The 15,474-nt window shown below is 34.1% G+C and overlaps 1 protein-coding gene across 3 annotated transcripts; it reads right to left on the bottom strand.

The window, feature by feature from the left end:
* Positions 1–403: 403 nt before the first annotated feature.
* LOC116723177 (protein NPAT-like) lies at positions 404–15,078 on the bottom strand. Of its 3 annotated transcripts, XM_032567879.1 has the most exons (15): positions 14,251–15,076; positions 12,393–12,701; positions 11,092–11,361; positions 10,742–10,846; positions 10,024–10,083; positions 9,529–9,648; positions 9,070–9,270; positions 6,675–6,875; positions 6,226–6,309; positions 5,779–5,970; positions 4,594–4,767; positions 4,270–4,458; positions 3,047–3,220; positions 2,722–2,910; positions 404–1,172 (listed from the first exon to the last, which is right to left on the bottom strand). In XM_032567879.1, exons 1-15 carry the CDS (start codon positions 14,297–14,299, stop codon positions 838–840), a joined length of 2,652 nt encoding a protein of 883 aa, XP_032423770.1. In that variant the 5' UTR covers positions 14,300–15,076; the 3' UTR covers positions 404–837. The 3 variants fall into 3 exon arrangements, with proteins under 3 accessions (XP_032423770.1, XP_032423772.1, XP_032423771.1); XM_032567881.1 differs by lacking the exon at positions 9,070–9,270 and having other exon boundaries at positions 14,251–15,078; XM_032567880.1 differs by lacking the exon at positions 6,226–6,309 and having other exon boundaries at positions 14,251–14,678.
* Positions 15,079–15,474: the final 396 nt, after the last annotated feature.

Genomic DNA, 15,474 nt, shown 5'->3' with positions numbered 1-15,474 from the left:
TTAACACAGCCACAGATGCATTAAAAATGGTTTAGATAAAATATTCATGTGTTACAGTGGAATGAACCTAAATGTTATTAAGAAGACTTAAATATGTATCTTCATAAATGCTCTCCATTGAAACTGACAGACTTTGAGCTTTTGAAAAACAGAATGAGAAACATTTTAGTGTACTGCTGTACAAAGCAAAAGATGATTCTATAAAACTATATCATCAGGGAGATGAAGTTATATACACAGTGCACATTAAATTTTTCATTCTCGAAAAAAAATGACTGTATTGTTTTCCTTCTGATGAAGAAAATATGCACTTTGTCTTGATCCATCACTAAAAATTCCTCAACACATACTGTGTAGCTTGTGGTTGATACTTGCAAGTCCATGTTTAGAAAAAGATGGAGCACCCATCTTTCTTCAGCTTACTGTAGAATATCTCAACTTGACTATCTCAGAATAAAACTCCCTGTTACTTTTTATTTTGGTCTTTGTTCCTTTCTATCTGTCTTCTTTATTTGTTGGTTTCTCTTGGAATTGTGCCCATTTGTCATGTTGCCTGAGAGGCAGCAGATAATATGGAGCTCCAACAATTTGCCCATTTTTATTCTCACTGAAGCTCTTACTTTATATTTTCGTCTGCGTAGGTTAATCTTCGTCTTCAGCAGATTATAGTGCTACGTCTGATCTTGTTCTTTTCTTCTTCCTCTGAGACTGTATTTTCTCGATCAGGTTAGTCTCAAAAGTCTTTGCATTGCTGCTTAGTGTCTATTTCTTGGTCTTGAGTCTGTTCTGTGAGAATCGGGAAACGGATATTTGCTGTCTTAGTTTGGGTGGTGTTGGTCACTTATTTTGCAGGGTCTCCATTTCAGATTCTGTTTCAGAGAGAGCAGGCTGTTGCTCCTCCACTGTTGTTTCTGAATCAGTCTTTTTGGGAGTGGAAGCAGGTGGAACTTGCTCCTCGTTTTCTGATTCTTCTAAGGATGATGAAGAAGATTCTCCACTACTTGTCATTACACACTCATCTGAGTCGATGTCTTGTTTATGTACAGCCTTTGGTGAACTCTCTGGAGAGTTTTGGCTCAAAGGAGAATTCTCCTTGGCAACAGGCGGTGGCTGAACATCATTTTCAGGGGTTGATTTTGCAAACTCATTCTCTTCTTTCTTACTTCCTGAATCTGAAACAGACAGTAACAGTTGTGCTAGAACCCATCTGCTAAAAATTTGCAAATATGTTGAACAGTTCATTGTAAGTAATCCCCCAAAAAATATCCCTGCATGGACTTTTTAGGACTGAGCAAAGCAAAAAAAAAAAAAAAAAAAAATCACTTCTAAACAAAGCAATGGAGTGCATTAAAGGTAATCAAATTGAGTCCTTCTTCCAGGTTGTGACATGCTTGTGTAAATACAATTTAACCTGTCAAAACTGATGAATGTTAGTCATTCCTGTAGATGGAAAAGTCATTCACAATAAGTGTTTTCTTTTCTGAATCAGAAAATACTAGAACATCATGAATAAACAATAACGAAACCGCCGATGCTGAACCTATTGTGTCGGGTTCCATATTCTGAATAAAGAAGACATAATTTAATCTGGAAGCTTTGGAGATGAGGACATCATAAAAATAATAATGTTGCTTTGGGTTTATACTTTATGGTAATCTTGATGTATTCCACTTGACAAAACAATGACAGTTTTGTTCTTTGAAATACAGAAACAGGCAAGAAAAACATTCAAAGCAACCATATTAAAGAAAAATATGTACATATAATATGCAAAAAAAACTAAAGAAAAAATATTAACTGGGCAAAATGGTGACAGAGGAAGTAACACAGCTACTAAAAATATAAGTAAATAAAAATCATCTCATCATTAAACACATGAAACCTTGTTATACATCTTTCTTTTTTGAAAAATATCCAACAACCCTTTCAAGGAAGTAAATAATTTCCAAAAAAATATTGTGGAACATCAAGTACTATATGCCTCACTTTTGATGTACTCCTCTTGTAAAATGTACATCAATATTATAATCAATGGTAGATCAATGGTATAAAATTTAAAGTGCCCTGCTGGATTATAGTTATGAACATCATTTTTCCCTTATGTCACCCTCTTGTTTTATTTATCTTTCCATAATAAAAGCTAAACGTTCGATGAACCATGAGTGCCCCCACGTGGTCAAATAATTATTAAACAACTATAAGACATCAAGTAATGGCTCAAGTTTCACTTTTGGTTTCAAACATTGAACGTCTGAGGTGAGCAAAGCATCTGACCAGTGTAGTGTCAATTAAGGGATGTTAATACTACATTGTTCTTTCAATATTTGAGCCACCAGAGGGTATGTTATTCTCCTGTTGCATCATATATTTCAATACCATTAAACATAAGGATGTATAAAATAAGAGGACCAGGGCGTTACTAACAATTGTTGTAAAACTACGATAACAATAAATAAAACAAATAGCTTAGGAGAGCAAATAGGGATATAAAATTTAATATTTGCTTTGAAGCCTGGAAAACGTCCGGTGTTAAACAACCAAAATGACAACGACATACCGTAAACAGAATAAACTATATATCAGTTTTAATATAAAAAATTTCAATTGCTTTGTATGTTCAATCATACTTTTTTGAAAATACAACAAAACATTTCTTTTCATAAAAAAGAAATTTTCGTGGTACTGTGTTTAAAATAACATAGTTAGTTCATTTGTACTCACTCTGATTTTCTGGCACTTCATTTGGATTCCCAGAATCTGAAGGATCATTTGAAACTGGTCTCTTATCTTCTGGGTCTGTATTTTCAGTCGCTTTTTTTAGTGCAGAGAAATTCCGAACGAGGTTGGATTTCTGAGACACTGAAGGAGGATGTGAAGCTCCGTTATCCTCATCCTTATTTTTCTCTGAGCCTGATGAACAAAAAAGAAAAAAGCAGAAAGTGATTAGTGGTTAATAGAGTTAGGAATTTTTAACTATAAAAATAGCAAAGAAACACATAGTGTAATGTATGTATAATATTGTAGCCATTATTGCCATTCAGCACACCAGGTAAAGCATCCTTAGTCTCTTCAGCATCTATAGGAATATCCTCTTTATCCAAAATGTCTGGAAATTTATCTTCATCCCCTAGTTTTTTGTCATCCGTACAAGGATGACCAAGACGGGGTGATGCCTCAGGAAGAGATGAATTTTCACAGTCTTCAGGTTTTTCACTTAAACCTATAATAGAGACAGAAAAGCTATGAGAAAAACTAATTCTTTCAAGGCAAGCAAATGTTTATTCTTGCCACTCTTACACAGACAATATTACCTCTAGAAAAAGACAAAATGGTCAAAATTGTGACATTAGAGGAAGTAAACTGGTTGCTAAAATAAAATAAAAAATCAGCTCATTATTAAGCAGGTGACACGGTTTCATATCTTGCTATGTCTGCTTTTGAACCTACAATCTTCCAAGCTTGATGAAATAAAGGATCTTCAAGGAAATGTTGTGGGACATCAAATCCTGTCATGTCTTTGAAATATGCCTCGCTTCTGATGTTCTCTTCTGTAAAATGTACATCAATATTATAATCAATGGTAGATCAATGGTATAAAATTTAAAGTGTCCTGCTGGATTGTAGTTATGAACATCATTTTTCCCTTATGTCACCCTCTTGTTTTATTTATCTTTCCATAATAAAAGCTAAACGTTCGATGAACCATGAGTGCCCCCAAGTGGTCGAATAATTATTAAACAACTATAAGACATCAAGTAATGGCTCAAGTTTCACTTTTGGTTTCAACCATTGAACGTCTGAGGTGAGCAAAGCATCTGACCAGTGTAGTGTCAATTAAGGGATGTTAATACTACATTGTTCTTTCAATATTTGAGCCACCAGAGGGTATGTTATTCTCCTGTTGCATCATATATTTCAATACCATTAAACATAAGGATGTATAAAATAAGAGGACCAGGGCGTTACTAACAGTTGTTGTAAAACTACGATAATAATAAATAAAACAAATAGCTTAGGAGAGCAAATAGGGATATAAAATTTTATATTTGCTTTGAAGCCTGGAAAACGTCCGGTGTTAAACAACCAAAATGACAACGACATACCGCAAACAGAATAAACTATATATCAGTTTTAATATAAAAAAGTTTCAATTGCTTTGTATGTTCAATCATACTTTTTTTGAAAATCCAACAAAACATTTCTTTTCATAAAAAAGAAATTTTCGTGGTACTGTGTTTAAAATAACATAGTTAGTTCATTTGTACTCACTCTGATTTTCTGGCACTTCATTTGGATTCCCAGAATCTGAAGGATCATTTGAAACTGGTCTCTTATCTTCTGGGTCTGTATTTTCAGTCGCTTTTTTTAGTGCAGAGAAATTCAGAACGAGGTTGGATTTCTGAGACACTGAAGGAGGATGTGAAGCTCCGTTATCCTCATCCTTATTTTTCTCTGAGCCTGATGAACAAAAAGAAAAAAGCAGAAAGTGATTAGTGGTTAATAGAGTTAGGAATTTTTAACTATAAAAATAGCAAAGAAACACATAGTGTAATGTATGTATAATATTGTAGCCATTATTGCCATTCAGCACACCAGGTAAAGCATCCTTAGTCTCTTCAGCATTTATAGGAATATCCTCTTTATCCAAAATGTCTGGAAATTTATCTTCATCCCCTAGTTTTTTGTCATCCGTACAAGGATGACCAAGACGGGGTGATGCCTCAGGAAGAGATGAATTTCCACTGTCTTCAGGTTTTTCACTTAAACCTATAATAGAGACAGAAAAGCTATAAGAAAAACTAATTCTTTCAAGGCAAGCAAATGTTTATTCCTGCCACTCTTCCACAGACAATATTACCTCTAGAAAAAGACAAAATGGTCAAAATTGTGACATTAGAGGAAGTAAACTGGTTGCTAAAATAAAATAAAAAATCAGCTCATTATTAAGCAGGTGACACGGTTTCATATCTTGCTATGTCTGCTTTTTGAGAAATAACCTACAATCTTCCAAGCTTGATGAAATAAAGGATCTTCAAGGAAATGTTGTGGGACATCAAATCCTGTCATGTCTTTGAAATATGCCTCGCTTCTGATGTTCTCTTCTTGTAAAATGTACATGTACTTTTGATCAGTGGTGTGCACTACTCAACAATGCACACCATTACTGCAAACATTACTTTCCCCTGATGTCCTTGCCTTGCTTTTATTTATTTTTTTCCATACTAAAAGCTAAACCATCAGGGATTTTTTTTCAATGCTCCATGAGTGCCCCCAAGTGGTCAAGCAATTATTAGATAAAACAATCAGACAGTAAGGGATTGGTGTGAGATGAAGGGATGTTACTATCAGGCAATACTGCAACATTTGAGGTATGTTATTCCCCTGTTGCATTATGTCTTACAAAACCATTAAAATATAAAGTGTTTTAGTCACAATTGTTATAAGACCGATATAATAATAAATTAAAAGGAGTGTTGATGAGCAAACAGAGGTATGAGACAGACATTTTCATTAACATAATGTTGCTAAAACCAGATTTAATGTTTTCTTTGAGGTTCAGAAAAGTCAGGAACGAAACAACCAAAATGACAAACAAAATGGCATAATATAAACAGAACATAAGGAAGTTCACCATATATTAGGTTTAGGAGAAGAAATATTGTTTGAGTTACTTTGTATGTTCAATATCTTTTTTTAAATACAACAAATTGTTGTTATAAAAAGGAGTTTTAAGAGTGTTTTCTTTAAAAAATGGTTAGTTAGCTTATTTGAACTCACTCTGATCATTTGACACCTCATTTGGATTTCCAGAATCAGCAGGGTCATCTAAACTTTGCTTCTTGATAACTTTCGGATTTGTATTTTTAGTCACTTTTTGTAATGCAGAGAGATTCTGAACAAGTTTGGATTTTGGAGGCACCGGAGGACGATCTAAAGCTTTATTGTCCTCATCGTTATTTTTCTCTGGACCTGTAACATAAAAAAGGAAAAGAAAAAAGAATAGAAACAGAAAAAGTTAATAAGAACAAATTACTTTTTTTATGTACAGATTTCTATTTTAATTATCAGAATTTTTTTAATTCAATACTTTGAATTTCTTTTGGTACTTCTCAGAGACTTTATGTCATTTAGAATTGTAGAGGTAGGTGATACATAGCTTTAAAAAGTTTAATTTCTAATGATGGCAGAGAAAGCAGATTTTAAGGTAAGATCATGTGGGCTCACCATTGCCATTTGGCAAACTAGGTAAAGCATTTTCCTTAGAGTCTAGAGAATTGTCCTCTGTTCCCAATCCTTCTGGAAGTTCATCTGTTCAGAAACACAAATCAACATAAATAAAATTCTAAAATATTTTTATTCCAAAAGGCAATTGATTTTTTCAGTACTTTTCATTTTAGCCTCACATGTTTGACTGGCTATTCTTAGTTAAAGATTGTTAATTGCATCTGCCAATCTGAAGATAGTAGCAGTTTTTATTACCAGACATTGTAATGTCTTGCTTTTATTAGAAAAGTCTTTTAAATGTTTTCTTCCAAATTTGTCCCACATTTATCTCCATTCATCCGTCATGTGCTCTAATAAGTCTACCTGTCCTGCTGAAGAAACGCATCCCCCAAATGATGCTGCCAGCATCGTGTTTCACTGAGGCATATTGTTAATCCATATGTACTCACTACTTTCAGATGACAAAGCTATTAGCTCAGGATCCATAGTCTCAGAATCTGAAGGGTTGTTCTCCAAGACTTCTTCCTCCACAACCTCTCTGGGCTCAGCTTCATTAGCTTTTCCATTCTCCGTCTCAAATGAGATGCAAAGTTGTTTAACCGGCGAAGAGAAAGGAATTTCGCTGTCTTGGACTTTGTTCTTCTCTGAATCTAAACCACAAAATAATAAAAAATGTGAGTCTTCAAGGTGATGCAAGAGTGTTAGTTTTCCACCACAAATAATTGTGGCCACTTAGGCCACTGAGTTTAATTTTGGTCTCATCTAACCAGACACCTTCTTTTAAATGTTTGATGCACTTCTTTATTGTTTGTGGCCATCTGCAAACATGACTTTGATGGACTTCCAGCCATGAAGGGCTGACTACAGGAGATTGATGTGTGAACGGTTAATCTTGCAACTGCATACTTTCAGTTTTAATAGAAACAGGAAGGAAACTCTTATGTCATGTGAACCTTGTAACCCCTACACTAAGACAACACTCGTTCTCTTTGCAAAATTGGTGCATAAAGAAAGGATGTCCTTATGAACCTCGCTACATACCCGATTTCACTTGGTGAAAGCCCTGCTTTATATTTCTCCAAAATACTACCCTTAACCTGTCTAGTGTGTTCTTTATTAATACTGCTTTTTCACTAATAAACCCACAAGGTCTTCATAGAATGACGGTATTTGTACTGAGATTAAAACACATTTTCAAATTAATATTTTAAGACAATTAGTTGTAATGACTGTTATTCAAGAGCATTAGAAAGGGCTGAACCCCCAAAAAGACCAAACATTTTCTTTCACAAGCTTCTTCTTTTCTTATGAAATTGTACAACTAATTTATTTGTCTAATTGAAAATCCAGACCAGTAAGTTACTGACAGATATCTTTAGAAGTTGCAGTATTTCCACATAATTGTCAGAATATTTGTTCCTTGGCTACATCAAGGGATCAAAAAGAAAAATACTTAAGCCCAGGTTCTTACTTTACAGATGTTCTCAAACTCAAGTTGCATGTGAACGCCAGTACGATATTCAATACATAAAAAAACTGAGTAGAAAGTGAGCTGCAAACATTACCGTTACTTGCAGAGGCAAGTTGGGATTTGCCTTAACCTGCATGTGGCTTTTGTCTAACTGGTAAAATAACTATGCCATCAAGGAGCATAATTTGGTGAAGATAATTACAAGAAAACATGTACAACCATTTGGATTAAATGAAACTTCATTGTTGTAATCAAACTGGTCAAACGTGAAGTTTCAGGTGATTGTCTTTTTACGTTTTTACTTGATAGAATATTCCTGTCAGAAATTCACTAGCGCAAATGGGTGCGACATGCTGTCACATAAATGAAATATTATTTGGAGCAAGCAGAAAACAGAGACTGCTTGGTTTGGGGAAAATAGCTCTATAGCGGTGTGAAAAACTGTTTTCCCCTTCCTGATTACCTATGTTTTTGCATATTTGTCACACTTTGGTGTTTCAGAACATCAAACCAATTTAAAAATTAGTCAAGGACAAGACAAGTAAACACAAAATGTAGCTTTTAAATGAAGGTCCTTAAGGAAAGAAGAAGAAAACAAGCCTTCATGGCCCTGTGTAAAAAAGTGACTGCTCCCGTCCAATGGCAGACTTTGGAAGGGAGCCATTTTGGGGCCCAAGGCAAATCTTCGTAAAGGGGCCCTCGCCCACGTCTGCCGTCATTTACCAGGAGGCCCAAAGGGTGAAAGATCCTAAAGGGCTGTCACAATGACTTAGGGCAGGGTGCCTGCAGCTGTGGTGAGATTTATTTTACACAAGCGTTTTTTGGGGGGGTTTTTTGTATTAAAAAAAAAAAAAAAAGATCAAGAAAGCAATCATTCATACAGGATTAGAGTATCCAAAAAACATATTTCAGTAAGCATAGCACCAGTTCAATAAATTTTAATCCAGTAGAAGAGTAACCATCCAAGAAATTACTTGAGATTTTTCGAAACAATGAAATGTGACAAACATACAAGAGATAGGAAATTGGGAAAGGAGCAAATGCTTTTTTCACACCACTGCAATTTGTCTTGACTTTAATTGTTTTTTAGCAACCTGGGTGTCCATGCATACTTCATAGGGGTCAGAGGTGGGAGGTGTCGGTGAGGGGTTACAGCTCTTTTGTTCAAACAAATGGTGTGAGTAACTTTAAAAAAAAGACTTTAGAAAATAGTGAAAAAATACAATACTACAATACTTCTTATGGTGAAATGAGAAAGTAGCAAATGTCAGCTCTATGTGAAGTGTTTTTTGTGTCTAAAAATACTTTTAAACATGTTTATGGCAGGTAGTAGCAGAGGGAAAAATGCTATTTTTTAATCCATATGTACTCACTACTTTCAGATGGCAAAGCTATAAGCTCAGGATTCATAGTCTCAGAATCTGAAGGGTTGTTCTCCAAGACTTCTTCCTTGACCACCTCTCTGGGCTCAGCTTCATTAGCTTTTCCATTCTCCTTCTCAAATAAGGTGCGAAGTTGTTTAACCGACGGAGAGAAAAGAATTCCGCTGTCTTGGGCTTTGTTCTTCTCTGAATCTAAACCACAAAATAATAAAAAAATAAAGCACAGTGTAATATTGAATTTTTTACAGACTTTGTAAAAAACAATGTCTGACTTCTGATACAGCATATTAAACTTTACTTTGTAACTTAAGATGCCTAAAATGATTTTTTTCACTTCATGCATTTTTGCCATTGTTTATACAGAAAAATATTTCCTCTACCACTACCAAGTTCTTTGCTTTAATTTACATGAAACTTCTTTAATCAACTAAATCTTTCGGTAGAGTTTACCCTTTTGGGAAGGATCCAACAGGGTGTCATTTCTTTGGTTTAGGTGTCCAAGAGCATGTTTAGAGGGTAATGTAGGTGCTCTGTCCAGAAGACCCTGGCTTTCTTCACTTCCAGATGTTGCTAAGAAAAACATCAAAAGACATAATAAATGTAACTGGAAATCAATAATTATAACAATGACACTGTCACTGTTAACAAATAATTTACATGAAGATGATACTAAGAAATGCCTAATATAGAGAACAATCTAATCTGTTACTGTAAACCTGCTTCTTTGTTTCATAGCAGACCACCATAGAAAAATTACTATGAGCTGATTAAGAAAATGCTGTTTCAAAATGTGAAATCAATTCAATGATTGTTATATCATATCTAGATGACAACTAAAAGGCAAAAAAAAAACATTTCTGTCATTTACACCAATAAATTATTACAAAAACTTAATTTTTTTTGTTTGACTTTTTTATCCCTGGTCCAGACAAAGTACTGACATACCTTTTAGAAATCCAGAATTTGACTGAGTTTCCAAATCAGACTTCTCACGATTTGAGCGTACTATAATCAAGAAAAAGGTATCATGATTAAGTGTCAGAGAACTGTCTATCAATCTACTTCTTCAAATCTTTGAAAAAATAACTACAATAAGGAAAGAATCAACATTTTTATCTGTGCATATATTTCTAATGAGGGTACTGACAAGAAATCTACAACAGATATTAGTAACAATCAGAGAAATTGACACATATGAAGAAATCTAAACAAAGGAGCAATTCATGTGTAATATTGTAAAATGCTAGGTATTGAAAACATTCATTAAAATGTATGAAATACTTGATAAAAGTAGCTTGGTGGGTGATGACAGCTGCAAGACATATGGAGAAATCAATTGAATGTATAGCTTAGGTTAGATTGTCACTTATGAATCCAGTGAATGACCTAAACATTTTAAAGTTCAGGGAGACATATATTATGAACTCTGAGAATCTATTCTTTCCATAGTTTTTCAATTGGATTTATATGGGTTTATTAACAGGGCCATTCCAGCTATTTTATTTTTTTTCCTCAGAACCAATTGAGTTTCATTGGCCATGTGTTTTGAATCAATGTCTTAGGAATCTCTATGGCTTATTTTGTTCATGATTTCAATTATTTAATTTTATTCCACTTTATTACTCATAACCTTATTAATTAACCAGTTTATTTGTGACAGTACCTTTTTTAAGACAAAAGAAGACCACCAGCAGTAGAATCAGCAGTAGAACAGCAACAACAACAGCAACAACAACACCAGCAATCAGTCCGGCTTGAGCCTTTGTCTCTGTAAAGAAATACAAAGTGAAAAACAAAAAACTGTACATAAAAAGAACTAAACTGCAGAAGATAAAATTGATAATGTGGTCCGAAATTACAATAAAATTGATTATAAGCATTGATCATACATCTTTTATCTGCTTTTGTTCACCAGTTATCTCTGTATTAAACACATGACCATTGAAATATGAATAATAGCCTCTAAGGTATGTTTGTTTACTAAAGAATAAAAGTGTAAAACAAATATCTTACCAGGATAGCAGTCCTTAGCAAAGAACACTGCTGAATCTTGAGAGAGTGGGTTGTTTACAGTACAGTTGTACTGACGATCATCAAATTCACCTCCAAGGGAAATTTTCATCATGTGTCCGAGATGAATATTTGCATTTGTGCTCCACTGAAACCTCAGTGAGGACTGATCAGAATGGGATGGTAAAGAGCAGAGCAGAGTTGCCTTCCCTGGTGACTCAGAAGTGCTTGCATTGTTTATTTCACAGGATATGGTAGGCTTGGTGACTTTGTCTAAAATAATGCATAAAGGCAAACAAGTTACATGAATTGTTTCATCCATACTGACTGATTCATCAACATAAAAAAGAATATCTGACAAAATATTAAATACTAAGAGTTTGCCACAAAAGAACTACATTTGAATTACTTAATAAATTTTTTAAATTAATTTTAACATTAATGTTAAAACAAATTTATTTCAACTGCATATTGCCCTGATAAATCAACCATCTAATACAGTGAAACAATCTCCCTGAGTTTTATGATCTCAGTCGCAAAGATCTATATCAGTTTTGGGATAAAACTAAGAGCAAAGGTCCATCTAAGTGGACAAATATATTATTATCATGTTGCAGACTGTTGCATCAAACAATCATTAGGAGTTGTGAACTACTAGAGAAATCTAACTTTTTTCAAAAAGAAAACCCAAGGAATCAAATATGAAACCAAGGCAGCCAATAAAATTTACTGTTACACAACTTGAAGTTTAAGAGAGAAACTGAAACACTATCAGAGTTGCACACCAGTGTCTGTTGAAACAACAACATGCTGCAACTTGCAGAAGAAATACGTTGCAAAATTTGCCTTTGATAGAAAGTTATTTATCAAAATGTGCCTTATGCCTGATTAATGCTATTCTTGTATTGAAACCAGTAATGAAGTATCATGAGGTAACAGTGTGCAAAGTAGGATCATTTGCCCAGAGACTTTGATACAATCTGGATTATATTTTACAGGAACTGGACAAACCTCCCACATCCATTAGACAGACTACAAGTTAAAGGCTCTTCTGCACTGGCTTGACTAACCATCTGTGTTTCCTCCTGGAACTACATTTTTTAAAATGTGTTACCCATGCTGCGATTCAACTCTGTAGGAACCTATTCATAGCAATAATGCAAACTATGCATAAAATAAACACTAAAAACCTTCTTTATGGCTTCTCATCAGCTAGTTACTTAAAAGAACAGAGTACTCAATGTCAATCTAAAACTGCTGTCAGAAATGTTTATTTTTAGGGGGAAAAAAAAAAGAAAGCTTACCAATGACTATCAGTTCATATCTTTTGGTCAGGTGTTGGTTGTTAATTAATATTTCCAGGTCATATGATCCACTGTCTTCATATCTCAGGTTGCTAATGGACAGATCTGCAAAACGCCAGCCAAGAGTGGCCCGACCTTCATATGACCCAAAGAATTGTTCTTGTCTGCTATCAAAATGCACCACTTTGTATACTTTCTGTCCTTCTACATGCTTCCACAGAATGTCGGCAGGGGATTCTTTATTGTCGCTGAAGCCTGGGAAGTCGACTTTCTCCCCAACCAGTACATATTTTGCATTTTGTCCAGAAACTACAAAGAGAATTTAAGTGAGAGTAGACATGTTAAAATGTAAAAAGATTAGTACACTATACAAAACAATGTAGTAAAGTAGAATTTCAAGCCCACCCCTGAGAATTTGTTTATTCAAACACTGGGAAGAAAAAAAATAACGAAGTTCCTAGATTTTCATTCTTTCAAAATATATATGGCCCATATAGTGGAAAAACACAAGATATTACCAAATATTTTTGGTCTAGTTGATTTTTTTTTTTACCTAGAAATGAAATAAACCACCAGTGAAAGTAGTACTTTTTAAAAAATCAACATCAATGAATTATTTACTTAAAACAAGCTCTTAGATCTTACTGAAAAAGTACTTGTAAGATGGTTTTCCTTTGTTTCAAGTGTACTAAGATATTTGCACTAGAAACTAGAGCAGAAATTCTTGGTAAGACATTACCAAGAATGTCTTGGTAATGTCAAGACATTCTTGGTAATGTCTTGACATTACCAAGAGAAGAGCTTACCCTTCAACCCTGACTGGTTGAAGGGTAAGCTCTTCAACCAGTCATTTCTAATTCAAAACATGTCCTGTCTCCTATTATTGTCAACAACTTCCAAAAAGTCAGCAAGATTTAATTCTTATGGGGCCTAAATACCCTGTTTTTTTTAAAGTTATGTTTTTACATAATTATGAAAACGTCAATTTATTAATAAGAACTAACAAAAATATATTATATTATTCTTCTGGATTGCCCACCCTTGAGAATGTTTTTATTATGAGGTCGGATAAGATTCTCTATCATTAAAACTGCTAACCTAGTCACAGGTAAAACACTCCATGTAGCGCGTAAACACAGCAATATTTACAGTTAGAATACACAGACAATGCTGTCAACGTCAGCAATGCTAGCTGCCCTAACTACACACATTATTAACAGAAGAGGTTGAAAACAGTTGGAAAAAATTAGGTTTTTAGTCTTCCTTTCTCTGAAATGATTTTGTTAGGATTAAGAGACCAACACAAGGTGATGGTACCTCCTTCATTTTCAGATGAGTTGGGCAGTGCTCAGTGGGAGGTTTAAAGCTTAGAATATTGTTTAACAACCAAAACTTTCGCTACTTTTCCACAACTCTATAGCTGACCCGACTGGGAAGTACCACGGCAAACAAATGTCTGTTTGCAGTGTAACAAAAGATAATAATCTTTTGTTGGAATTGCAAAGCTCTGAATGAACAGAGCAATCTCCACCTAGAGATTCCTACACAAAGATCAAAAGATGATAAACACTTTTAAGAAAGTTATTATACATCAGAATGACAAAAACATATAGTTACGAAAATCTTAATACCTTAATGAAAGGTAATAAAGTGTCTTAAGTTATAAACATTAAAGTAAGTTGGACGTCCAGTCAGAATGTGTACAAATTAGGCGAAGAAGAAGCAAATCGCAACCAGAATGTTGTCCTTGTGATGTTAAGGAAGCAGTGCGGTGTTGTTTTGTCATTATGTACAATGTATGTTTACAGAAATGTTCAAAGTAGTTTGAAAAGTATTTTTCATGTATAATTAAACTTACCCAGACAGCAAGTAAGAGAGAAGGAGACGATGAAACACCAAAGATTCATTTCTGGACCACCGTCAAATTGAATTGGGCAGTTTAACTCGAGGCCAAAATTTACTTTCACTTCGCTGAACAGGTAAGCGACAGCAAAGGTTACTGAAGCCGGTTAGGTATAAATAGAAAAAACGTCGAGCATTTTACCTAAAACCAGTGTGGACAGGATTGAAAATAATCTTAAAAATCAAAGGTAAACTTAAGGAACGACACGAAACAACCTATGTACTTGCGGGTTTCGAATTGCTTCACCTGTGTTACACCTGAATTTCCGGTGTCCTTTGCACCGGAAATGAGTAAATATTACTTCAACTATTAAAACTCTTTCACTAGTAGCTTTGGGAAAATAAATAGCTGTTCCTTAAATTAGCATTCCTAGTAGGGGAAATATAAATACCTTAGATGATTAAAAATGGAAAACATGAAACATAGATAAAAATAAATAAATAAATAAAACTTTTACTTTGAAGCGTTCCGTAAGAGGACCGGAATTAATTAAACGTGTCTTTTCCAGCTTTTCGTGTCCTTGTTGGGAAGCAGAATGTTTATGAGGAAAGATAAGACTTACAGACAGCAAAAGCTACGAACATTCCTTTCGTAGGACTACTTAGATTGGTTTGTGGGCAAAAAATTCAATTGTTTTCTTTTTTAAAACCACGCAAAATCTACTATTAATTTGGTGTTTGCCTCCACATCAGTTTATGTCTTATAGTCCAAAATCAGTCATGTTTTACAGCAACAGTTTTTTGGAACATGAATGTGCATCTCAGTAAATTAAAATGTAATGGAGAACTCATTGCAGTAATTAAAACCAAAAAGTGGACCTATTTCAAGTATTTCTGTCAGTTTTACTAATTTTGGTTTACAGTAATCAAAAGTCAAAATTCAGTTTCTCAGATATTTAAGGTATAGCATTAAACCATAAAATAAGTTTCTAATACATAAATGTTATGTTATGGCCACAGCTAAGTGTTGCGCTCAATGTTAATCGAACAGACTAACTTTAACAATTCGTTTATCTGTGTTTATCTAACATGTGCACATAATTTCGACAACAGAAATACCAAAATGTTTTACTCTAAGAGGGCTATTTTGTTCCAAATTTTCATAATATTTCACAAAATATAATGGTGTAATCACCTGATTACACAAACCGTATTTAATTTTGTGTTATAAGACTTTAAT

The sequence above is a fragment of the Xiphophorus hellerii genome, chromosome 7 (assembly GCF_003331165.1).
Source record: "Xiphophorus hellerii strain 12219 chromosome 7, Xiphophorus_hellerii-4.1, whole genome shotgun sequence".
NCBI classification, from domain to species: domain Eukaryota; kingdom Metazoa; phylum Chordata; class Actinopteri; order Cyprinodontiformes; family Poeciliidae; genus Xiphophorus; species Xiphophorus hellerii.
The sequence above is the reverse complement of the archived record's forward strand: the minus strand, read 5'-3'. Positions and strand labels throughout refer to the sequence as shown.

Excerpts from the sequence above, each read along its gene's own strand:
- LOC116723177 (XM_032567879.1), bottom strand. The coding sequence starts at position 14,299 with ATGAATCTTTGGTGTTTCATCGTCTCCTTCTCTCTTACTTGCTGTCTG. Across the intron at positions 4,459-4,593 it reads GACTAAGGATGCTTTACCTG|GCTCAGAGAAAAATAAGGAT; the intron begins GTGTGCTGAATG and ends TTTGTTCATCAG. Across the intron at positions 2,911-3,046 it reads GACTAAGGATGCTTTACCTG|GCTCAGAGAAAAATAAGGAT; the intron begins GTGTGCTGAATG and ends TTTGTTCATCAG.